Below are 26,662 nucleotides of genomic sequence, written 5' to 3' on the forward strand. Positions count from 1 at the left end.
GGTATTAGTAACTATGACCTAACTGTCCGTCCCCCCCCATACACACACTTTTTACTAAGTTTCAGTAGAGGTTTCTATCATGGCCCAAAGTGCTAAATGCTCCAACCTTCATGGGAATTCTACAAGCATTGGAGCAGCATCGGAGCATTTAGCACTCCAGGCCACAGTAGAAACCTCTACTGCGGCTTAGAAAAAGTGTGTGTGTGGGGTGGGGGTATTAATAACTGTACTGATCTATCTATCAACTCAATTGAATGTCCATGTCAAACAGTTCATTGTAACTTCCTGGGTAACTGACCCAACTTCTTTTGATGTAATTTGACCTTGAACTGAATAGGTAAAGGTGGAATAGAAAACCTGATTAACATAACATCACATCTTTTCTCTAAAAAAGGATTAAACAGCCAAAACAATCACTGTAAAATGTAACCTAGAACTAAGATGCAGTAATATCAGATTTACCGTATTTGCAATATTTAAATTCTGCACATTTGGGAAATTATCTTGGAGGAGTACATATTCAGTAAAATTGGATCAAAGTTCACAGACAGCCAAGTGAGATAACAGTAACTATGGCACCAACACATCAAAGCGTGAGAGAGGATGCATCCCATCACACAACAATAAATTCCAAGAGACGGTGGTAACGAAACACTAAAGGAGAGAGGGGGTAAGTACTGAACAACAGCCCTTCATATAAAATAAGACCCAAACAAAATAGCAAATTAGTTATAAAGAATCAGGAAGTTCATGGCGAAAGTGTCAGGTTCTAAGAGAAGCTTTACATTTCTAAAGAGAAGGTTTAGAATGTAAGTCAACTAGAAATACATTTCAGAGTGAAAAGCCACAAAATTAAAAGCTGTGGTGAGAGAAGTGTCGAATCTGAGCCTGCCCAGAAGGTACAGAGTCAAGAGTGCTAGCTCTAAGAAGGCTGATATAGGGATAAAAGGGAGGACAGGTAAACAGGAAGGTCCTTACAGAAAGCTGAATAAGTAAAAGCAAGAATCCAATACTAAATCCTATTGCATATGCTTATATATTGGGAACCAATACTATTCCATAAGCAGAGGAGTGACATGGCTGAATCTGTATGCATTATAGATTAATTTAACTGCAGTGTTATGAATCAGTTGTAGTCTCCTCAGGGAGATAAATGACATTAAAGAATTACAGTAGTCATCTTTAGTTAAAATGAAAACATGGACAGCAAAGTTGTCCAATAACGGTCTCCAACTACAAATCTTACACAGAGTCAGAAAAGACTTTTGAACAATTCATGAGATGTATGATTCAAATGATAAAGAGTGGTTGAATATCATACCAAGAGAAACTAGTCATTGAAACAGTGCACACTGTGATATCATTGAAAGCTGATAAATAAGTTTTGCTATTGCTCAGAGCACTGCAACCTCTGTGTCAATGTTCCCTCTAAGCCAGGAAAGCAGATGTGCAAGTCATGATGCATTCTGAGCAGCAGCTGATTTGGGCTGGACTGACGCATGCGTAGTGGTGGTGTAAAGACAAGCAATTTTTGAAAATTATGCCAAGTTATATTAAAAAAAAAAGAACTTAAATTATTTCTATTGACCGGGAAAGAAAATATAAGGCTGCACATAAAATATATTTATACTATTTTACATATTAAAACAATATTAAAAAGTAACTTAAATAGGAATACAGTGATGTGAAAAATATTTTTAACCCTCTCCTCCATTCTGATTTCCCCTATTATTGCAATATGTCACACTGCACTACGACCATAAAATAATTTACCTAGCAATGGGGTTCTTTGACCAGGTGCGCTAGCTGTTTTAGCGCGCACTGAATGCTAACGCATCCATTATAGTCTATGGATGCGTTAGCGTTTAGCGTGCGCTAAAACGGCTTAGTAAAAGGAGCCCAATGTTTTTGATAGGTTGCTAAAGGGCCACCAGGCTTCAGCTCCACTAACCTTTAGTTTGCCGATTACTAAACATGGTTAGAACAGTCAGCTGAGAACTAGGGAAGCCAGTTGCTTGGGACCTTGGACAAGTCACTTAGGGGTCCTTTCACTAAGGTGCACTAGCCATTTTAGCACGTCCTAAATATTAGCACATGCTAACGCGTCCATTATATTCTATGGACGCATTAGAATTTAGTGCATGCTAAAATGGCTAATGCGCCTTAGTGAAAGGAATCTTATTTATTAATTTTTAAAATGTATAAACCGTCTACAACTAGGCGATTTACACAGAGTACCAACATAAAAACCTAGGAATAAACATCACAAAACATAATCTTAAAAACAACTACACTTCCCCCTCCGTATTCGCAGGGGTTAGGGGCAGAGCCGACCCGCGAATATGGAAAAACCGCAAATAATATTTGGGCCAGTTCTGCCCTTATTCCCGGCTTCCCACAGCTATTTTTAGCCCTGTAAGCCCCACCTTAAGCCTTACCTGGTGGTCTAGTGGGGTTTCAGGAAGGAGCCATCTTCCCACACTCCTTCCCCCATGCAGATCGCTCACAGGAAATGGCTGCCTTGAGCTCCCGTAGTCTCTCGAGCCATTTCCTGTGAGCGATCTGCACGGAGCAGGAGTGTGGGAAGATCGCTCCTGCCTGAAAACCTGCTAGACCACCATGTAAGGTTTATGGGGGGGGGGGGAGCTTACAGGGCTAAAAGCCCGAAAAATTAAAATTTATTTTTTGGTCAAAAATCACGAATAACCAAATCCGTAGATATGGAATTCGTGAATACGGAGGGGGAAGTGTACTCTTAAAATAACCCATTGTGCCACTGAAAACCTTGGACATTTCACAAAAATGCTGTAACAATCAATTATGTTTTCAATAATTTTAAAAAGCTTAACTAGTCAGAACACAGCTGAAACTATTCCACCAATACGTTCCAAAGCTTAATATCTGCAATACAAAAAGCAGCAAGGTTGGTTAACTAACACCTTACTCCTCATTTTAGAAACACCGAGGTAAAGAGTATTACAGTAATCCAATCGTGATAATACCATCCCTTGTACAATAGTTCTGAAATCAAAATGAGACTAGCGACCAAAACATGTCTTTACTGTCTTAAACTGCCATTTCATAGTCAAACCTGGGTCCAATACAACCCCTAGCACTGTAATTTGTTTCTTCACTGACAATTGTACCCCCAATACATTTATCGTATCAGGACATTTTTCTTCTCCACTCTGTTCAACAAACATCACTTCTGCTTTTCCCACATTCAGACACAGACCATGGTCACTCATCCATTCTTCTATCTTCAACATACTGCAAATCATTTCCCCATTTATCTACTGGGAAGAAAAACAAAATATCATCAGCATAATGTCAATAATGAACTTGCAATTGATCAAACACCTTCCCAATTGATGCCACATAAATATTAAACAAAAAATGATAATGCTGAGCCTTGTGGGACTCCCCTTTTCTCTGAAGCCTCTCTTGAAGCCAACACCATCAAACACCCAAAAAATACAGCCTATTAAGTAATATCTAATCCATTGTAATACTACATCTCCTAGTCCTAATCTTTCCAATTTCCACAACATCAGATCTAGGTCCACAGAATCAAATGCACCAGATACATCAATAGAAACCAAACAAAAGGTCTCACAATGGTTCATACCCTGCCACAAAACATCCACCACAGACATTAACAGAAGTTCCACAATATGTGCCTTTATGAAACCAAACGGATATGGAGTTAAACAACCCACCTGGTCAATAAAGTTAACTAACTGATCTAAGACCATTTTCTCTAACACTTTTCTCAAAAAAGGAAACATCGAAATAGGATGAAAATTAGCCCTTTGCTTCAAATCGGCACCTTTCTTCTTCAAAACCGGTTTAACTGTAGATTGCTTACATCCATCAGGATAAAGGCTTCCCTGAAATGAAATATTTACCAGAGTCATTAAAAAAGGGGCAACTTTCCCTGCTAATTGTTGAATAATTCCCGTAGAACAAACATCAATTAATGTATGGGTTGTAGTACAACCTTTAATAAGTAAGATTTTTTTTCAAGAGAGAATAAAGAACGCAGTCAATAGACCTCATGAGCTGTATCACACAGTTCAGTATTTGGTAGATGGTTACAAGGGGATGGTAAATAATGAAGGACCAGATGTGGACTGTTTATGGATTTTTTGAAGGAGAAGTTGAAGCGTAGTTCAGCTCCATTAAGGTAGTCATTAAATACAACATCACAGATGATGTCCTGTATGGAGAGATGGATAGAGTTTGAAGTTGTGAAGGAAGAAGAAATGAGAGTTTTTCATTCTCAAATAAACACAAATAGTCTGACAATTTGATCTTAAAAGTATCAATCATCAGTGTCCCTTGTTTTCCTCCCTCACTCTCCCCCTTCCATCCAAAGTCGGCCACCTCTTTCTCTCTGTCTACCATCCAGTGGAAGAAAGGCGGGAAAGGGGAGATATGATAGAGATGTTTAAATACCTACATGGAATAAATGTGCATGATTCGAGTCTCTTTCATTTGAAAGGAAGCTCTGGAATGAGAGAGCATAGGATGAAATTAAGAGGTGATAGGCTCAGGAGTAATCTAAGAAAATACTTTTTTTCACAGAAAGGGTGGTAGATGCATGGAACAGTCTACTGGTATAGGTGGTGGAGACAGAGACTGTGTCTGAATTCAAGAGGGCCTGGGATAGGCACATGGGATCTCTCAGAGAGAGGAAGAGATAATGGTTACTGTTGATGGGCAGACCAGATGGGCCATTTGGCCTTTATCTGCCATCATGTTTCTATGTTTCAGGGTCAGCAAACTCTCCTGTCTCTCCCCTACTTCATACAGCATCTGCTGTCCCTGCTCTCATCCAGCATCTCCCCTTTCTCTTCCTCCTTCCGTTGTCTCAAATACAAAACTTAAAAATTATAAGCTCTCCAGGGACATGAAAAATATCTACTGTACTTAATGTAACCTGCCTTAAGCCATTACTGAGAAAGAGATGATCTAAATCCAAATTCCAATACCAAGTACAGTCTGAACTTAAGTAACACATAAGAATAGCCTCACTGGGTCAGACCAATGGTCCATCAAGCCCAGTAGCCAATTCCCACGGTGGTCAATCCATGTCACCAGTACCTGGCCAAAATCCAAGGTGTAGCAATATTCCATGCTACCGATACAGGGCAGTGGCTTCCCCTGTGTCTTTCTCAAAAACAGACTATGGACTTTTCTTTCAGTAACTTGTCCATACCTTTCTTAAAACCAGCTATGCTATCTGCTCTTACCACATCCTCTGGCAATGCATTCCAGAGTTTAACTATTCTCTGAGTTAAAAAAAATTTCCTCCAATTTGCTTTTAAAGTATTTCCCTGTAACTTCATCGAGTGTCCCCTAGTCTTTATAATTTTTGAGAGTGAAAAATCAATCCACTTGTACCCATTCTTCTCCACTCAGGATTTTGTAGACTTCAATCATATCTCCCCTCAGCCATCTCTCCTTCAAGCTGAAGAGCCCTAACCTTTTTAGTTTTTCCTCATACGAGAGGAGTTCCATCCCCTTTATCATCTTGGTTGCTCTTCTTTGAACCTTTTCTAGCGCCACTATATCTTTCTTGAGATAAGGAGACCAGAATTGAATACAATACTCAAGATGAGGTCATGCCACGGAGCGATACAGGAGCATTATAACATTCTTAGTCTTGTTAAATCATCCCTTTTTTAATAATTCCTAGCATCCTATTTGCTTTTTTGGCTGCAGAAGATTTCATCATATTGTCTACAATGATACCTAGATCCTTTTCTTGGGCGCTATTCTCCAAGGTGGACCCTAGCATCCGGTAACTGTGATTCAGGTTATTCTTCCCAAAGTGCATCACTTTGCATTTGTCCACATTAAATTTCATCTGACATTTGGATGCCCAGTCTTCCAATCTCCTAAGGTCCACCTGCAATTTTTCACAATCCGCATGTGTTTTAACAACTTTGAACAGTTTAGTGTCATCTGCAAATGTAATCACTTCACTTGTTGTTCCAATTTCCAGATCATTTATAAATAAGTTAAATAGCACCGGTCCAAGTACAGACCCCTGCGGCACTCCACTGTTTACTCTCCTCCATTCAGAAAAATGACCATTTAACCCTACCCTCTGTTTTCTATCCTATAACCAATTCTTAATCCACAACTGAACATTGACACCTATCCCATGACACTTTAATTTTCTTGGGTAGGCGAAATGGCATATGCCAAAACCAAAAGCGCTGCTCCAAGAGAGGCAAGCAAACCTAGTGCCGATTCGGAGTCCATAGTGAAAATGTAAATATTCTCCCAGTTTTTCCTGCAGAAATATGTAACCCTGAGAAACTAATTCAGCAGAATGGGATCCAGCCTGCCCAATGCCCAATGTAAGTGGAACAACGTCCCTTAGTTCCTGAAGAACTACAAGAACTGCCCTGAGGACCAGTAACACTTAAAAGGGAAACACAAAACAGAGACTCCAAGAACGAACAGGAAACCTGAGAAGGATGCAAAGTTGCAAGCATCCTGAAAAATGTTCATAGCCCCCTGACCTGACATTATAGCATCTTCCCCCTCACGAGAAAGCCTGAAGAGTCATTGGAAGAAGTCAAGATCCCCTCAGAATGAAGTGCAGAAGGTCAGGGAATGGCAGGATGAAAACTGTAGGATCTGTAAGAATAAGTTTCGCAATGTAAAGAGGAACCATGAAAACAGTACTAACTTCATGCAACATGAGCGAAATACATATGTCCTTTAAAGTGAATATGTACTAGATGCAATCAAGATGCTGCATCTACTGCCCCATGGAAAACAACAGCATCCTAACAGGTGTCAGACAAAGCTTACATCGTTAATGAGAGCTTCAGGGATGAGGCTAACAGCCACATAACGTGTGCTCCTCCGCGGGTTTGATAGAACAGGTAACTGGCTCCTAGTTAGAAGGAGCTGTACAGCCCTTCCTGTCTGGTCGGGGGGTCCGTCTAGCATGTGCCATGAGAAAATGGCGACAGGAGAAACCAGCGTGATAAGCATGGAAATCTGAAGTCCAGGCCCCCTCAGAAATAGAGAAAGAGAGTCCTGGCCGCAGGAAGATGCGAAGTGTCATTATGCCCATAGAGACAGCCCGCACTTGGAAACTGTTTGTACTACCTTTAGGCATATATGCCACTACTAGACACATGCAGTGCAGCACAGAGGCCCAAATAAGAAGGACAGTTACCAACAGACAAAGGCTCAATCTGCAGGGACCCCAAGAGAGATAATGAGATACCCGGTGAAATACAGGGCACTATCTTACTGCTGATCTCACTGTGCCGTGATTTGCCGTATGTCGACCCAGTCCGGAGACAAACTGAGACTGGGTGACCTAGCACAGGTCAGAGTCTCTCTGGTAATCCCCTTGAGTGCTAACCCCAGAGTCCGATTAAACAAGCAGCTTTCTTCAAGTGAATACAGCAGGAACACAGACATAGACATATAAATCTGCCCAAGCTTGTCCCAAAGCTGGTGAAACACGTACAACTTGTCTGAACCGGAAAGGAGAGAAGCCGCAGCATACCCTGACCCAAGTTAGCTGGAAATAAACTACCGGAACGCTGCAGCTCTCCCGCCATCGCCGGAGACCCAAGCACCCGCCTGATTCTCGCCGACACGTGGCCGCTGCATCAATGCTCCTAGAAACATAGTCGGATTCAAGCCCCACAAAATTTACCCTGCTGCAGCCTGCATAGAAAGAAAATCAGACTCGGGGAATAACTAGAAGAACGATGCGGTGCTTCCCACAGCACCGGAAAAAACATGTCCCATCTCATGTGCGCTGCTATAAACCGGCACCTGCACAATCAGCTGCACATGGCCGTAACAAACACCGACGAAAGAGAGCCTCAGAATAAACAGGACTACTACTGCTGCACTGAAACCCAACGAGGAAAACATGTGCAAGCATGAAATTGCACCGCTACTGCTGCGCTGTAACCAACAAGGAAACCAAGCGCGTGCATGCAAAGGGCAGGAAAAGTCCCGGCTCCCTGAAAGGATTTCTAGTCATAAAACCTAGCCTCAATAATATATCCATTCCTTAAACGTACGTTGACCAAACCCACAGTACTAAGACTCCCAAACAGAATCTGAAGTTCAAACAACAGTAAAAAAAACACATACATTCTCACAAGCTTGTTGTTAGGGTTGGTTGAAGCCAATAAGAGCTGGTTGTGCAGCACTAACAGGGCAGAATGTAGCAACTGTGGTCTCCCTTTTTTTTTTTTTATACAGAGAAGGGAAAGATGAAAAAAAATCGAGACCCAGTCAGACCCTCTAACAATGGAGGGAGGATGAAGCAGGAACCTGGAGGGCCCAGGTGTAACCCCTAAAGCCGGCACCGTTCAGCCGGACACCCCTGTCTCACTGAAGGGAGACCTCAACAAGAGAAAATAATTTTCCAGTCACAGCCAGAATTCAGGAGCTAGTTGAATAGCGACCATCACCTGCTGGGAGATAGAGCATACTGAAGATACAGGAGGAGTGCCAGCCAATAGGACCATCTGTTAATCATCTGCTGGTAGATGTGTGCTATCCCATTGGTCTCTGGATTCATCTGCTGCTGTTGCTAAGGAAGTGGCAACTCAACTCCAAATGTTTTCCACTGTATGAATATCATATTGGAACAAGCTTACTGGGCAATTAAGAGTATGTGCAGATCACTACAGCTTCAAGAAGATGTTGAAAATGTTTGTAGACGCATATTTCTGATCTATCTTTCCTAAATTTATCGGCCATTTTTTGTATTATTCTTTTAAATATGTTATTGAAGGATTTGTAAATTTGATTTTCATATGTGTTGATGATGTTTTGAAGAATGTTTTGGGTGGGGTTTTTTTTTTTACTGTTTTATCTTTTTTGGTTTTCTTGCTTTGTGTATGTTTAATTGGAAACCGCTGTGACTCCGAGTGGTATAGCACAGTTACTTACCATAACAGGTGTTATCCAGGGACAGCAGGCAGATATTCTTGACTGATGGGTGACGGCACCGACGGAGCCCCGGTACGGACAATTTTAGAGTGATTGCACTCTAAGAACTTGGAAAGTTCTAGCAGGCCGCACCGCGCACGCGCGAGTGCCCTCCCGCCCGACGGAGGCGCGCGGTCCCCAGTTAGGATAAGCCAGCTAAGAAGCCAACCCGGGGAGGTGGGTGGGACGCAAGAATATCTGCCTGCTGTCCCTGGATAACACCTGTTACAGTAAGTAACTGTGCTTTATCCCAGGACAAGCAGGCAGCATATTCTTGACTGATGGGTGACCTCCAAGATAACAAAAAGAGGGATGGTGGGAAGGTTGGCCATTAGGAAAACAAATTTTGCAAAACAGATTGGCCGAAGTGACCATCCCGTCTGGAGAATGCGTCCAGACAATAGTGAGATGTAAAAGTATGAACTGAGGACCAAGTAGCAGCCTTGCAGATTTCCTCAATAGGTGTGGAACGGAGGAAAGCCACAGATGCTGCCATGGCTCGAACTCTATGGGCTGTGACAGAACCTTCCAGTGTCAGACCGGTCTGAGCATAACAGAAAGAAATGCACGCTGCGAGCCAATTGGATAGCGTACGTTTAGAAACAGGATGTCCCAATATATTCGGATCAAAGGACAGAAAGAGTTGAGGGAATGATCTGTGGGGCTTAGTACGGTCTAAATAGTAAGCTAAAGCCCGCTTACAGTCCAAAGTATGCAGAGCCTGTTCTCCAGAATGAGAGTGAGGTTTCGGAAAGAAGACAGGCAGAACAATGGAATTCAGAGATGGAATTCAGAGACAACCTTAGGGAGAAACTTTGGATGTGTACGCAGAACCACCTTGTCATGATGAAAGACGGTAAAAGGTGGGTCTGCTACTAGTGCATGGAGCTCACTGACCCTCCTGGCAGAGGTGAGAGCAATCAGGAAGAGAACCTTCCAAGTGAGAAATTTGAAAGAAGCCGTGGCCAAAGGTTCAAACGGAGGCTTCATTAAGGCTGAGAGAACCACATTAAGATCCCAGATCACAGGAGGTGCTTTAAGAGGTGGTTTCACATTGAAAAGACCTCGCATGAATCTGGAGACCAAGGGATGAGCTGAAAGGAGTTTCCCATGGACTGGCTCATGAAAAGCAACAATAGCACTGAGGTGGACTCTGATGGAAGTAGACTTGAGACCAGAGTCAGACAAAGAAAGAAGGTAATCCAACAAGGTCTCCACAGCAAGGGACGTAGGATTATGATGATGAAGAAGACACCAGGAAGAAAACCGTGTCCACTTCTCATGGTAACATTGCAGAGTGGCAGGTTTCCTGGAGGCATCCAAAACAGAACGAACGGACTGAGACAAAAGAGTATCATTCGAAGTCAGCCCGAGAGATACCAGGCTGTCAGGTGCAGAGACTGGAGGTTGGGATGCAGAATAGAGCGCTGCACGGGAACGGGGACGACGGGAATCCCGCGGGACCCGCGGGCATCCCGCGGGTTCCCCCTTCGGGTTACGGGGATCCCGTGGGGACGCCCCTAGGGTTGCGGGGATCCCGTGGGGACGCCCCCTAGGGTCGCGGGGATCCCGTGGGTATGCCTCCTAGGGTCGCGGGGTTCCTGCGGGGCTGGATGTACTCAGTCGCGCGGCTCTTCTCCCTACCTTCTCTGCTTGCAGCACAGAGCCGAACGGAAGTCTTCCCGACGTCAGCGCTGACGTCGGAGGGGAGGGAGGGCTTAAACAAAGCCCTCCCTCCCTCCGACGTCAGCGCTGACGTCGGGAAGACTTCCGTTTGGCTCTGTGCTGCAGGCAGTGCAGGTAAGGAGGAGAGTAGCCTCGCGGTTCGAGTGGCTACCAAGGGAGGGGGCGGTCCGCCCCGCCCCGCCACACCCCGCCCCGGTTGCAGCACAGCCGGCCAGGTACCCTTACTTTTGTGGCACTTCCCCGACCGACCGACAACAGCCCCGGTCCGACAATCCTCCCTGCCCTGTAGCCGCGAATCTAAATTATCTTCTTACAGCAGCTGTAATAAGGTAATTTAGATTCGCAGTTAAGGGCAGGGAGGTTTGTCGGACCGAGGCTGTTGACGGTCGGTCGGGGAAGTGCCACAAAAGTAAGGGGACCTGGCCGGCTGTGCTGCACCCGGGGCGGTAGAGAAGGAGGGGGGAGAAGGACGCTGAAAGGCCATGGGGAAGACGGGAGGGGGGGAAGGACTCTGAAAGCACTTGAAGACAGAGGAGGGAGAAGGACGCTGAAAGCACATGGGGAATACAAAGGGGTGGAGAAGGACGCTGAAAGGCCATGGGAAGGGCGGGGGGGAAGGACTCTGAAAGCACTTGTGGAAGACAGAGGGAGGAGAAGGATGCTGAAAGCACATGGGGAAGACAAAGGGGTGGAGAAGGATGCTGAAAGGACATGGGGAAGACGGGGGGGGGTGGAGAAGGACGCTGAAAGGCCATGGGGAAGACAGAGAGGGAGAAGGACGCTGAAAGGACATGGGGAAGCAGAGGGGGAGAAGGACACTGAAAGCACATGTGGAAGACAAAGGGGTGGAGAAGGACGCTGACAGGACATGGGGAAGATGGGGGGAGAAGGACGCTGAAAGGAAATGGGGAAGAGAGAGTAGGGAGAAGACGCTGGCAGGGAAGAAGACAGATGGCAGACTATGGGGGGAGCGGAGAGAAGAAGATGGGTGCCAGACCAATTTGGAAGGGGGAAGAAAGGGAGAGGCACAGTAACAGAGCAAATGGAAGATGCAGAAGGAAGAGAGACAGTGGATGGAAGGAATTGAATGATAACATGAGGAAAGCAGAAACCAGGCAACAAAGGTAGGAAAAGAATTATATTTCTTTTTTTTTATTTTGCTTCAGGATAAAGTAGTATATTAGTTGTGTTGATAAAAATTTATAAACATTAGAGGCTCTGGTAGAAACCCGTTTGCAAAGTATGTATTCTTCCCAATTAATATTTTCAAATTAATAAAGTCTTTTTGCTTATTTGTAAATGGGTTTCCTACCAGTAGCATAATTAAATGAAATAACTATTTCTGAAGTTTATAGGGACGGGCGGGGACGGAGGGGATTCCTCACGGGGACGGGTGGGGACGGGTGGGACTTTGGCGGGGACGGGTGGGATTTCTGTCCCCGCGCAACTCTCTAATGCAGAAGGGTCTCCTGATGCTGTGTAAGCAGAGAAGGAAATTGTGGAAATAGAATAGGTTCCCTGGAACTGAGTTGAAGTAGAAGGGAGAACCAATGTTGCCTGGGCCAGCGTGGCGCAATCAGAATCATGGTGGCCTGTTCCCTCTTGAGCTTGAACAAGGTCTGGAGCATGAGAGGCAGAGGAGGGAAAGCATACAGGAAGAGATTGGACCAATCCAGGAGAAATGCATCCGCTGCCAGACGGTGAGGAGAGTAGAGTCTGGAGCAGAAGTGGGGCAGCTGATGATTGTGAGGAGCTGCAAAGAGGTCTATCTGAGGAGTGCCCCACTGAGCGAAGATGGACTGTAGAGTGAAAGGATCGAGTGTCCACTCGTGAGGCTGAAGAATTCTGCTGAGGCTGTCCGCTAAGGAATTCTGTTCTCCCTGAATGTAGATAGCTTTCAGGAATAGATGGTGATCTGTGGCCCAAGCCCAAATCCTCTGGGCTTCCTGGCACAAGAGGCGAGAGCCTGTCCCACCCTGCTTGATTGTCTGTGCACAGCAGGAGGACCTGAGGAAAGAGAAGATGTTGGAAGGCCTTGAGGGCATAAAACATCGCTCTGAGTTCCAGGAAGTTGATGTGATGTTTCATTTCCTGGGCTGTCCAAAGTCCTTGAGTTTGGAATTCGTTCAAATGAGCTCCCCAGGCATAAGGGGAGGCGTCGGTGGTGATGACAAGTTGATGAGGAGGTAGATGGAACAAAAGACCTCTGGAGAGATTTGAGGATATCAACCACCATTGTAGAGACTGACGAAGAGATGATGTCACAGATATGTGTCGTGAGCAAGGATCCGTCGCTTGGGACCACTGGGTCGCTAGGGTCCATTGAGGAGCGCGCAGGTGGAGACGTGCGAAGGGTGTGACATGAACTGTGGAGGCCATGTGACCCAAGAGTATCATCATTTGCTTGGCAGAGATGGAGCGTTGATGAAGCGCCTGCTGACACAGAGATTGGAGAGTGTGAAGACGGTTGGACGGCAGAAATGCTCTCATGAGGACTGTGTCCAGCACCGCTCCAATGAATTGAAGTCTCTGAGTGGGGATGAGATGAGATTTGGGTAGATTGATCTCAAACCCCAGAAGTTGTAGAAACAGGATGGTCTGGTTGGTGGCCTGGAGTACTGTCTGAGAAGAATTGGCCTTTATCAACCAATCGTCCAGGTAAGGAAACACCTGAAGGTGGTGGGAACGTAGAAAGGCAGCCACCACAATCAGACATTTGGTGAACACTCTTGGAGAGGAGGCAAGACCAAAGGGTAGCACCTTGTATTGGTAATGACAATGGTTGATCATGAAGCGGAGGTAATGTCTGGAGGCCAGATTGACCGGTATGTGAGTGTATGCTTCTTTGAGATCTAGGGAACATAGCCAGTTGCCTTGATTGAGAAGAGGATAAAGAGTAGCCAGAGAAAGCATCTTGAATTTCTCTTTTACCAAGCATTTGTTGAGATCGCGAAGATCTAAAATGGGTCTGAGATCTCCTGTTTTTTTGGGAACTAGAAAGTAACGGGAGTAGAATCCCTGCCCCTTTTGATCTAGAGGAACTTCCTCTATGGCGTTCAGAAGAAGGAGGGATTGAACCTCTTGAAGAAGGAGGGAAGACTGAGGAGTGTTCAAAGCAGACTCTCTTGGCAGACTTTGGGCAGGAAGAGTCTGGAAATTGAGAGAGTAGCCGTGGCGGATGATGTTGAGGACCCACTGATCCGAGGTGATGATTTCCCAACGGCTTATGAAATGAGTAAGGCGTCCTCCTATGGGCTGCGGAAGATGGGCAGAAGGAGGGAGACTGGCTATGTCCTGGAGAACCAAGTCAAAAGGGTTGAGTTGACTTCTGTGAAGGGGGAGGTTTCACCTGCTGTTGCTGCTGTGCTGGTCTAGCAGCTTGCCTCTGTTGTTGCCTCTGACGCCTGGGTTGTTGCTGGGCCTGAGGTAAAGGACGAGCCACAAATCTACGTTGATAGGCCGATTGCTGGCGAAAAGGCCTGGTAGGTGGGGTCTTCTTCTTTGTCTTAAGGAGAGTGTCCCATCGAGTCTCATGAGCTGAGAGTTTCTGAGTAGTGGAGTCCATGGATTCTCCAAACAGCTCATCCCCCAAACAAAGTGCATTGGCCAGTCGATCTTGATGATTGACATCGAGTTCTGAAACTCTGAGCCAGGCCAGTCGCCGCATAGCCACCAACATAGCTGTGGCCCTAGAGGTCAGCTCAAAGGTGTCATAGATTGATCTGACCATGAACTTGCGCAGTTGTAAGAGCGATGAAGAAGTTTGGCGAAAGGCGGATCTTTTACGGTCAGGGAGGTATTTCTCAAAAGATGACAAAGTCTGAATGAGATGCTTAAGGTAAAAAGAAAAATGGAAAGCATAGTTCCCTGATCTATTTGCTAGCATCGCATTTTAATACAACCTCTTGCCAAACTTATCCATGGCCTTATCTTCTCTGCCAGGAGGGACAGAAGCGTATACACTAGCCCCCGTGGATTTCTTTAAAGTAGATTCCACCAGTAAAGACTCATGGGGGAGTTGCAGCTTGTCAAAGCCTGGAATAGGTATGACCTTATATAAGGAGTCCAGTTTGCGGGGAGCTCCTGGGATGGTCAAGGGTGTCTCTAGATTTTTGTAAAATGTCTCTCTTAATATGTCATGGAGAGGCAGTTTGAGAAATTCCCTTGGAGGCTGGTCAAAGTCCAGAGCATCTAGAAATGCCTTGGATTTTTTGGATTCAGCCTCCAAGGGAATAGAGAGAGAGTCACACATCTCTTTGAGAAAAGAGGTAAAAGAGGTTGAATCAGGTTTAGAGGAGGGATCTAAACCAGAAGGATCCTCTTCCCCTGATGAACACTCTCCCTCCGACAGGAGAGGGTCCTCCGAATCATCCCACAGATCAGGGTCCCTCACCTGAAAACTGCGGTCCCGAGAGTCCGGTGTGGAGGGTTCTAGGTGTCGAGTTTTATGCATCGACTTACCAGACCTCTGTGAAACGGTACCGGGAGATGTTATAGGCTGTGTCGGCGCCGAGGTTTGAACAGCCTGGTGTAAGGATCTCGGTTCCGGCGCTAAAACCGGCATTGATACCGAGGAAGTGGTATGCATCGGTACCGACAAGGTGGATGCCGATAAAGGAGGCTGCTCCACTGCCGGTACTGGCGGCTCAGACCGGACCGGGACTGGAAGGCTCGGTGTCAAAAGAGCAGGGAGCAGCTGTTGGAGTTGTTCTTTGAGCTGGACCTGCAGGACGGCGGCAATGCGCTCGTCCAGTGAAGGCACCGGTACCGCTTTTTTCTTCTGCGGTACCTTGGGTGCTGCTCTACACTCCGAAGAGGAACCCGATGTCGAGGGGCTAACCTCAATCGGAGCGGAGCGCTTCCGTGGGTGCCTCGAGGTCGGCAGGATTGGGCTCGCTGCCACTGAGACCGGAGGGCGCTCCAGCGGGGAAAAATTCTTAGCTGGCTTACCTGAGGGATGCGACGCCGGCACGGTATCGCGCGGTGTCGATGAAGTAGGTGCCGACTGCGTCGGGGCCGAAGCCGGAACCGGTGCCCCTGAATCCGACATCTCGGTACCAAATAATAATCGCTGTTGGATTTGGCGATTTTTTAAAGTTCTCTTTTTAAGAGTGGCACAGCGGGTGCAGGTGGACGCTCGATGGTCAGGACCAAGACACTGTAGACACCAGTTGTTCGGGTCTGTGAGTGAAATTGGTCGAGCGCACCGCTGGCACTTCTTAAACCCGGGTTGAGGGGGCATGAAGGTAAAAACGGCTTCAGCCAAATCGAAGGCCGAGACCTCGATGGTGGCAACAGGCCCCGCTGGGGCGAAACCGAAAAAATGAAAGAAAAACAAATTAAGTTGTTTTTTTTTTTTTTTAACAAAGAAAATAAAATAAAATAAAATGAGGGAAACAATATTTCCCAACGAGTTTACGCGAGCGGGAAGGCGAAAGAGAAAAAAGTTTTCAACAGCCGTTGAAAAGTGCGTCTTCTTAGCTCCGCGGAAACTAAGAAACTGGGGACCGCGCGCCTCCGTCGGGCGGGAGGGCACTCGCGCGTGCGCGGTGCGGCCTGCTAGAACTTTCCAAGTTCTTAGAGTGCAATCACTCTAAAATTTTCCGTACCGGGGCTCCGTCGGTGCCGTCACCCATCAGTCAAGAATATGCTGCCTGCTTGTCCTGGGATAAATTAAGTTTTTAAAATAAATAAATAAATCTCTCACCATTTGTCTCTTCCCTACGCCACCTTCCTCCTCCTTCTATAAAAGTATCTGCCCCTCTCCATTTCCAACAGTATCTCTTTGTTTTCCCTCTTCCAAAAAGCATCAACCTCCTCTCTCTTTCTATTCAGTGTCTTCCTTTCTCTCTTCTCTTCCATCCAGACCTCTGTCTTCCTCCTTCTATACAGCTTCTTCTCCCTCTCTTTCCCCTGCCATCAATATTTTCCTCCTCTCTTAATCTCTTTCCTTTCATATAACATCTGTCCCCTCTCTCCCCCTCATCTTTCCACCCAGCATCTCCTTTTTTGCTTGTCTTCCATCATATCCCTCCTCTCTATCTCCTCAACATCTGCTCTCTCTCTCCCCTGTTCTATCCAGAATCTGTCTTCCCCACTTCTATACAGCATCTGCCCCTACCTCTCTCTCCCCTTCTATCCATATCTTCCTCCTGTCTGTCTCCCCTTCCATCCAGCATATTTCTCTTCCCCCCTCCCCTTCCATACAGTGTTTCCTTTTTATCCAGCATCTCTCCTTTCACTCCCTCCTTCTATCAACCTCCACCTTTGTTGCTTCCCCACGCCATCTGCCCTCTTTCTCTCCCCTCTTCTATAATGCATTTACCCCTCTCTCCCTTTCCATTCAGTCTCTACCTCTCTCTGACCTCTTCCCCTTTTCATTACATCTGCCTCCTGTCTCTTCTTTACCCCAGCTGCTGCTTCTTGTGCCTTCCCCTCCTCCCTCCCATAGCCACCCCAACCGCTGCTTCTCTAAACAAGCAGCAGCAGCGGCAAAACAGCCCAACTCATTCTCCTGGGTCTACATTTGAAGCTTAGTCTGCATGGCTGCTGGTCATACCCCTCCAACATTCTCTTCCAGTTCCGGGGCAGAGCCAGCCACTGATCAGACTGAAGCATCAAGTACAGCCCCATGGGGAGAGTAAGTCAGGCTGTTAGTAGCAGCCAAGATGTGGGAGGGAGGTGGGAAAGTGCTGCTCCTGGTATGCAGCATTCCTAAATTGCTGCGCGGGGTCTTCAAAAGAGGTGTGCGGTTGCACAGCTTAAAGGGAGCATTGCTCTGTGCACTGAATTAGTCTTTTAAAGCCATTTTATCTGCCTGCCCCACCACTGTTCATGCAGCACAACAGTTAAGTGAAGCATACCACATTGTGACACAGTGCCTTCCTGAACTGCACAGACGAGTGTCTATAAGTGATGCAATTTATAAATTGTTGTGCATTACATGTCTGTTTTATACTGATTTTCTTATACATGGATTGTTATTTTAGGGGGGTATTCATCAACAGGTGCTAAGTGATTTAGCACACCCTAACTACATTAGCGCACACTAAACACTAAGACGCCCATTATATTCATTTGGGCATCTTCGTATTTAGTGCACAGTAAATTGATTAGCATCCTTTGATGAATTTTCCCCATTATTTATTTTACTATTAGCTACGTTGCTGTCTTGTGAATGAAATATGGTGTATAAAGCAAATGAATAAACAAAGAAAGAAAGATCGGGGATCTAGAAATGCAATGAATTAACTAAAAATAAAATCAAAACAAAGCAAGTGGAAAAAAAAGGAAATATATAAATAAGAAAATCACTTACTGGTTTTCACTTGCAAATGGCGGCTGAAGCAAGTGAGGGGTAGATGAGTATGAAAAATTATTCCACAAACTGGGAGACAGCATCGAGTTCTGAAAGCACAGCAAAGACACATCAGAATACCCACAGAGCCCATGGTCTCTGTCCCAGCACAGTTGCCCCTCATTGTGTGTCACTGCCACATAGCAGCTCTGAAGTTATTAGTGTTGGTTATTTGGAGATAAGTTTCAAGAGTGTAACAAAAGCCCAGAATGCCTACCCTGCTTAATTAACAACACTGCAGTATGCTGAGAACTAAAAGCCAGGATGCACGTGGCCTTATACATACCTAGCACTGTGTGATCTTCACTCCCCTGTGTACCCAAAAAATGGGTATTACACATATGTTGGTGATCTCTGCAGACCTTGCATGTCTGGGGCAATTCTGGAAAGCAGTCACATAGATGCAAAGTTTGGAGCTACTTTTACAGTGGACCATGTAAGAGCATACTTTCCCTTTGAAAAGTGCCCTGCAGTACTTTTTGATTTATGTCTTATGGTATTCATTTTTGTGTGCTTTATATTTTAGTCTGATTTGATGTAAATCACTATGAGACATCTGGATAGATTTAAAATTCTAATCTATGGACTGTATGTTTTAGAGCTCCAGTGCCCACTTGCCTCATTATTTATTTTTCTAATTTCTAACTCTCCTATTAACTACACAGGTTACAATTTTCTCAGATTATGTAAGAAAATTTAAAACAACCAATTTACCCAGGTAAATAGCTTTTCCAAAAATTGGTGTGTAAAGGTCACTTACAGTATATATTCGAATATAGGATGAGATTTTTGGGCCAAAAAACTGGCCCAAAAATGGGGGTCTCTTCCTGTATTCAGGTCATCACTCAGTGACCACCCGACACCCTCCCGGACTTGCTGCAGGCCTGCTATTAGGTCGGGACAGGAGGGATTCCTCCTGTTGTCCCGAGAACTGGCGGCAGCCATTCAGGAAGTGGCGCAGGGCCGGGCGGGAGCTCAAAAAGCTCACTCCTGCGTGCCGGTCCGAGTGTGCCGCTAGCTGCGAGATCGGAAGGAGGGGCTCAGCGCAGTGCGAGCATGGAAAGCTCGCTCCTGCCCATACCCTGCTGGACCACCAGGGAAAAGGTACGTGGGGAAGAGGGTGGGGGGGGGTAAAAAATTGTTAGTATTGGCTGGGATGGGAGATGGGAGGAATCCTTCCTGTCCCAGCCTACCACTAGACAACTAGAGGGGGAAGGAAAGTCGGACAGGGAGCAGAGCCTGGCAGAGAGTGAGGGGGGGCTGGGTTCAAAGCCTGGTAGGGAAAGGGGCTGAGTTCAGAGCCTTGCAGGGAAGGGAGGGAAGGGGGCTGGGTGCAGAACTTGGCAAGGGAGCCTGGCAGGGGAGGGCATGAGGGAGGGGACACTGGGTGCAATACTGGCAGGGCATTGCACTTGAATATTAAGCCCCTGTCTTATATTCGAGTCAACCATTTTTCCTCCTTTTGGGGGGGGGGGGAAATTGAGGTCTCTACTTATATTCAAGTATATAAGGTATTTCTTTCCCATTTTTCCAATTCTACTCTACACTTCAGAAACCCTCATCTGCTTTTTAGTGAGTAGCTGGGACTGGTCAGCCTCTAAGTAGGGTCCTGGAGGTCAGCAAACCATTCAGGCTTTCAGGATGATGGGACATTCACGCGCAAGACTTCAGCGCACCGACAATTCAGCGCAAGACACCAGCACACCACCTAAAAAGTGACTTTTAAAGAGCTCCGACAGAGGGTGTGGGGGGGGAACCTCCCACTTTATAGAGAAAACAACTTTTTCCTTTAAAAAATCGGGAAAAAGTTAAGTTTACTCTATAATGGAGGGTTCCATCCCCCCCCCAATGGTAACGCGATGAGTATGAAGTAAACTGGGAGGGGTTCCCCACTCACACCCTGCAGTGGAGCTCTTTAAAAGTCACTTTTTAGGCGATGCGCTGGTGTCTTGCGCTGAATTGTCGGCGCGCTGAAGTCTCGCACGTGAATGACTATGAAACAGCTTTCAGATTATCCTCAATGAATATCTATAAAAGATATTTGTATGCAGGGCCCCCAGTGTATGCAAATATATCTCATGCATATTCATCAGGGACAGCCTGCAGGACTCCAGGATTAGTCGGATGCGTCATCATACCAGTTAGCACAAGAACTCCAAATCTCATACTCACCTCCATGGAGGGCAAGCAAAGTGGGGACTGGAGGTTGGGCACACTGTACAGCATGCTGCCCATCTGTTGCTGCTCATGCTGTGTGTACTTATTCCTGCTGTCCATTCTGTGACACACTGAGAGCATCAGGCTGTGTTCTGCGGCATGGCGACACAGCAAATACTGGGAGATAAATCCTTAGCACAGCATGTTACTCCAAACCAAATCCTAGAAGAGAAAGGATGAAAGGTATTTCATTTCCTGCTCTACCTTAAAAATAGGCAAGCCTTATGTGGAAGGATAGCCTAATGGTTAAAGCAGCTAGATGAGATTCAGAAAAAGAGGCAAGCCTGTCCCTTCACAATTGCCAGTTTTTTTCCCCAAGGCTTCAACTCTTGCAGTCTCAACTCCCATACTTTTCCTGTTTTATAGATGGAAGGATAAATACACTGCTCAGAACAGAGGAGCCAACTTTAAAAAAAAAAACAAAAACAAAAAATGTACCCCTTCTAGGACATAGCAATAGTATTTTCTAAAGCAGCCACAAAGCTAGCTGGCAGCTATGGCTCATAGCATCCCTCATTTCTATAACAATACCAGATTTGCATAGCGCTGTACCAAAGAACATGGCGATAGCCTGCAGAGCAACTAATCAAGTACACATACATGCAACAACACTTGGCCCTTCTATATTGTAGAGTCTCTGCTAATCCAGGACACATGTGTCAGACAATGATGCCCTTCTGCAGTCTTTGCTATTCAATGTCCAATATGAGAGATAACATTCAGCCTTCTGGAGTCCCCACTATTGTACCTTTCTCACAGATTTATATTGCAACACCGAGACAATGCCAATACTAAAAGGCTATACTATACAAGAATAAGCACACAACTAATGCCAAAGACAGAGGATCATCAGGAAGGGATGTAAGCCACACATGCCCATGCACACGCTCACATTGCTGGGACAGCAGTCTGACATACCACACTCGCCCTTTGCACATAATTAGTGTGAAAAAAGCAGGGGCTCATCAGGAATGAATGCAAGCTACATATATTTATGTACACGCTTACACTGCTGGTGTGATTACCAGTCATCCTTTGCCCATACTATGCCCGTGGAAATCTTGGCCTATTTGCATGCTATTTGCTTACAGTTAGAGTGCAAAATGTCAGACGAAGACTGGAAGACTATAGAATCCAGGAAGACCCAGAAAACCTGAAGATGACCAGGAGGATCTGAAGGAACCTGGTTAGGAGTTTTAAGAATGTGTTGTTTAACAGTGTTTGTTCCAATAGACCCAAGGACAGATGTGTGATGGGTGTTGACTGCTTGAACTTTCACATAATCGCATTTTGTGGCAGCGGTTGGATTTTGGAACCACTCATCACGTTTGCAGTAAAGGTTTTCTGGAATGCTTAAGTGAATCCCAGAAGAACAGAGAACCCCAGGTGAGGAGGAAAGGGGGTGGCTCTAAGAGAGGATGAGGCCACAAGGGAGGTCAGGAGCCCTCAGTACAAGAGAAGAGGGGGCTAGGTTTTTCAAAAAGCTAAGGGGACTAGCCCTGCCTTAGAGAGAGAGAGGAGAACTGCAGTCAATAAGAGCTAGACATGTAAGATTTATTTTCTCTTTTTGTGCTGAGGGGAGTGAACACCCACCCTTTTGAAGGGAAGGAATGACAAGATGGAGTTCCTGTTACCGACCAGCAGAGGGAGCCTGAGCAGTAGAAAGAAAGAGTTAATCTGCATACCATCCTGCAAAGGCTGAAGGGAGCTGTCCACTCACCCCAAGGAAAAGGTGGTACTGAAAAGGACACTTCCAGAGCAAAGAGCTGGGAAATCAGAAGCTCCTTTGGGAGCCAGGCAACTCTCAAGGAGAAGAATGCTGGTCTCTGACCTAACTCTTAGTAAGCCTAGCCTAGCAGACCTTGGGGGTGACCAGGAGAGTAACCTGAGTTTATGACCAGCAAAGGGCCTGGTGGTGTTGTGAGAAACCAGAGGAGTGATGGGGCTGGCTTCATGGAAAGTGGCTGAGGGACAGGAAGTAAGTCCCAGAAAGAGCCCTGGCTGGGAAAGCATCTTCAGTGCATGCGTCTGGGAGAAGACAACTGAGGGACTGGGAGAGTCCTCAGTGTGTGCATCCAGGATAAGATGACTGAGCAACTGTGAGAGGGCCTGGAAAAGGAGTAGCTGGTGGGCCCGGCAGAGCCTGGAGTCCAGGGAGGGACTCAGGCTTGATGACTGGTAGAGGGACCAGTGAAGAAGAATCCAGGACCCATGGGGACCCAAGAGGCTGAGGAGCTTAGGAATCAGTGGTGGCCCCACAAGTACAGCCAGCAGAGTGGAAGGTCCAAGGCTGGTTGGGATCTGGCAAGCAACTAGCGGGATCGGTGGCAACCAGTAACAGCACCAGTAGCTACCAGAGGAGCCCAAGAAGAAGCAGCCTGACAAACTCAGGAGAGCATTGGTCAAAGGTCTATCAAGCAACCAGAGGGGGGGGCCGGTGATGAACTGAGGAGAGACCAGTAATGGCACTGGAAGCTTCAAAAAGACCTGGAGGGCCAATGAAGGGTCAGGAGAGGAGTGGAAGACTATGGAGTCCAGGGAAGACTCAGAAGGTAAGTGAAGGTCCAGAAGACCCAGAGATCACCAGAAGGGTCTGCAGGAACCTGGTCGGGAGTTCTAAGAACTTGTTATTTAACAGTGTTTAATTACAATTATGTTATTTCATTGGGAGTTTTTTTATGCCAATGATTAAATGTGGAGGAACACAGCTGAAAAAGCGCTGCATGATTTCCAAGGCTTTTTCCTCTCAATAGTTATTTTTTCCTATGAGACACTACTAGTTTTATTTTTTTTTTGAGGGGAGGTTAAATATATCAATTAATTTTGTTAACCAATTTATTGGATATCTTGAACTCCTTACATAGGCATCAGGGCCCATGTCAAGTCATACTTCCTGTTGCATCAGCATCAGTGTTGACTACTTGGAATAAAATGTGACCATTTTTGAGGATTTGTCTTCTTGGACATCTTTTTGTACCTAACTTGTTTGCTTGTCATTTTATATCCTTGAGGATCCTTTTTTCCTCTTCTGTGCTTCTTGGTATGACCATTTATACCAGGTCAATGCAGGTGTAAATGAGGGCACCTAAGTACACCATGCAACACACAACTTATAATTTGAAGGTAAGCCCATGCAGCTCCCATGATCTGCGCATTTACGCCACCCCCACCCCCACCCCCCCCTTGCAGTTACATACTAAGGCTCCTTTTACCAAGCTAAGGTAGAAAGTGACCTTAGTTGGCCCTTACACATATCTTTCTCATGGGCAAAGCCCAATTTTACTGCAGCTGAAAAATGGCTGATTTTCCTTTTTTTTTTTTTTTTACATATTATAATATGAGCATTTTATTGTCAAGATAGTATAGTTATGAACAACAATAAACGATGTGTACAGCAGTTTTCACTAAAAAGCTGAGTCAACATTCACAGTGTTTTTTAACTGACCAGAAGCAGCTCCTGGCTGGTTAAATTGTTGTGTGAGGCTATCTGCTGATATCACCACAGACCATCACAGTGAACACTGGGTATTTTGTGGGTGGGCTAGGAACAGAGTCAGCACTTATGTGGTTAAGTGCCAATATTCAGCACTTAACCATCTAAGTTTTAAGAGTCAAATCAAACTGCACAAAAATCAGTCTTATCTTTATGTGGTGTCGCTTATTTGGTTAAGTGCTGAATAATCACATAAGAGAACCAACCATAAAAAAACGGATATTCAATGCTGGTGTCCAGACTTGGCCCGATACTGAATAAACTGGAATAATGCCGGTGGTGGTTATTAAAAAATATATATACTGTATTGCTCACCACCACCAGCTGAATATCAACCCCTAAATGTTTTCCATTTCCCCATTAATGGCCATAGGCTAATTAGCATGAAAGCATTTACCAACACTTCTTTTTATGCAGTAAGGGCTCACAGGCTAATCAGTTAGCTCGGCTACATTATTGCGCACTAACTGATTAACCCAAAAATGCCCAATCTCCACCCCCAGACACTCTTCCTCCCTCTGCCCAAAGAAAGCGCACTACTGCACATTGTTCTCTGATGGTGCAATCTTGGAATGAACCATCCATGTTTCTGACCTCGTGGCTGCCACATGACTAAAGGTCAAGCGCTGCACTGTGCATGGATGAACTAGCCAACAGGCAATGTACAAGTATATATGTTAAATTACGTGATAACTGGAACAGAGCTAGCGAAATGCAACAATTGCCTTTAATTTTTGATTTGCCCTTATACTGTACATATTTTCGGTTTCTGAAGGGCTCAAATTTTTTAAAAAGGAGTTGAAGTGGGATTTGAACCTGAGTGCCTTTGTTTACAGTCCTCTGCACTAACTATTCAGCTACTCCTCAGATCTGCTTCCTGTTTTGTTAAGAATGCCCCTAACACCTGAAACTATCAAAGCTTGGTGTCCCCTTCCAGTGTCATTTTCAGGGGAGAAGAAAGGGGATGGGGAGACAACAGCCACTGGAGGATGAAGGTGTCATGCCTTAATCCCTCCACTGGATAGCTGCTCAATCAGAGCATCTTACTGGAATGTGGACATTCATGAAACAAGTCTAAATAAGGATGTCTTTCATTTTAGACAAGGTCACTTCTTTCCCTTCTATAATTGTTGTTGGATGTCCATATTTCAGGCCCTCCCTAGTCCCACCCAAAACACGCTCCCTTGCTATTTGGACATACTACAGTGTTAGATGTCTGTTCTATGAACATGGTTTGCGTTGCAGGAAGTACTGTTTTCTGTACAGAAAACTTGCCAAATGACTGTGAGATTGACACAAGAGTCTTGAACAGCTATCGTATTTATGATCCCTGACATAGACCAGGGGTAGGCAATTCCGGTCCTCAAGAGCCACAGGCAGGTCAAGTTTTCAGGATATTCACAATGACTATACATGAGATGGATTTGCATGCACTGCCTCCTTGAGATGCAAATCTATCTCAAGCATATTTATTGTGAATATCCTGAAAACTTGACCCGCCTGTGGCTCTTGAGGACCGGAACTGCCTAACCCCGACATAGACAATAGCCAAAATACAGGCTGTATTGAGTCCTCCAATAAAATCTGCTTTCTCTGCAGTTTGATTCTGCCTGTTTCATCTGTGACTCTACACATTCATTGCCTTTTGGTAATAATAACCTATGATCCCCATTTGGAGTCATATGACTGAATTGGGATAGCATTGGTAAGAGTGGCTGTCTGTTTGATAGTTCCCAGAGTACCATTTTTTTTTCTTTCTAGCTAATGTTTAATGGAAGATAAATTGTTGTCCTATTGATATCCCTTCCTGTTGTCTCATGTTCTATTGTTAAATCTTTAGTAACAGATTTACTTATTTATCCATTGCTTAAACTTGTCTGTAAACTGCTTTGATATTCCATTTGAAAGGCAGTATATCAAATAACCTGATATAAAATAAATGAAGTCTCTTTCCCAAGACTACAAAACTACTACATTACTGTAAAAGCAAGGCTCAGCTGGCTGGACACAAATTAACAGCTTGCTTCATAGTTTTTTGGGTAGAGAAGCAGCTGAAAAATAAAGAAGGTGAGAGGGTTGAAGGGTAAAGATAACAAAAAAAAACCCAACAATCCCAACAGGGAACAGCATAACAAACACATGAAAGAAATTTCAGAAGTACCACTCATGAAGACAAGAATTATACTAGAAATAAGAGAATTGCTATTCAGAGTCTTGACCAAACTAGTACTGCCCGATTCCCCAATTCGAATCAATTCACTTTGGTGAATCGATTCATTTTCCCCAAAAATCAGACACACTGTTTCAGTGACCCCCCCCCCCCAAGTCTCCTAAAGCAGTAGCGGTGGTAGACAACCAGCAGAGGTAGGCTCTGGCCAGGCTTCTTGTGGCCTGCCCCGCTGGGGCATTCTGTCTGCCGTGTCACTGATGATGTCACAGAAGAAGTAGCAGAGGAAAGCCCTGGTGGGCAGGCTGTGCCTCTGCTGGCTGTCCACCGCCACTGCTTTAGGAGACCCAATGATATGTCAGATCTCACGATGGGGGTAGTATGAGATCAATTGAGAAGTGCTGCACAGGGGGATGGGAGGGATGGAAAGCTGCTGCTCATGGGGGAAGAGAGGAGATAGGAAGAATTGTTGGATATGGGGTGGAGGAGAGGAAGGGAGTGCAACAAAGAGGTAGAAAGGGGTGATGGAGAAATTCTGCATATGGTGGAGGGGAAGGAGACGTGCATGGAGAGAGAGGGAGAAATGTTGGACATAGGATGGAGGGCAGGGAGAGATGGTGCATGAGGAGAGAGAAAGAAATGTTGCACATTATAATGAAGGGGAGGAAGGGAAAGATACTGCATGAGGGGGAATAGAGAGGTTTGACCCAGAGCACAAGCTAGGGAGAGAGAAGAGATGGTAGAAAGTGAG

General features: G+C 45.5%; 1 protein-coding gene across 2 annotated transcripts in view; it reads right to left on the reverse strand.

The window, feature by feature from the left end:
- Positions 1-26,662, reverse strand: part of SBNO2 (strawberry notch homolog 2) — a 209,644-nt gene that overhangs the window by 153,946 nt on the left and 29,036 nt on the right. For both annotated transcript variants that reach the window (XM_033956721.1, XM_033956720.1), the window contains exons 2-3: positions 20,207-20,413; positions 17,996-18,084 (exon numbers count right to left, since the gene is read on the reverse strand). In XM_033956721.1, the coding sequence (XP_033812612.1) occupies positions 17,996-18,084; positions 20,207-20,332 (215 nt within the window). In that variant the 5' untranslated portion in view covers positions 20,333-20,413. The remainder of the gene's footprint in view (positions 1-17,995; positions 18,085-20,206; positions 20,414-26,662) is intronic.

The sequence above is a fragment of the Geotrypetes seraphini genome, chromosome 8 (assembly GCF_902459505.1).
Source record: "Geotrypetes seraphini chromosome 8, aGeoSer1.1, whole genome shotgun sequence".
NCBI classification, from domain to species: domain Eukaryota; kingdom Metazoa; phylum Chordata; class Amphibia; order Gymnophiona; family Dermophiidae; genus Geotrypetes; species Geotrypetes seraphini.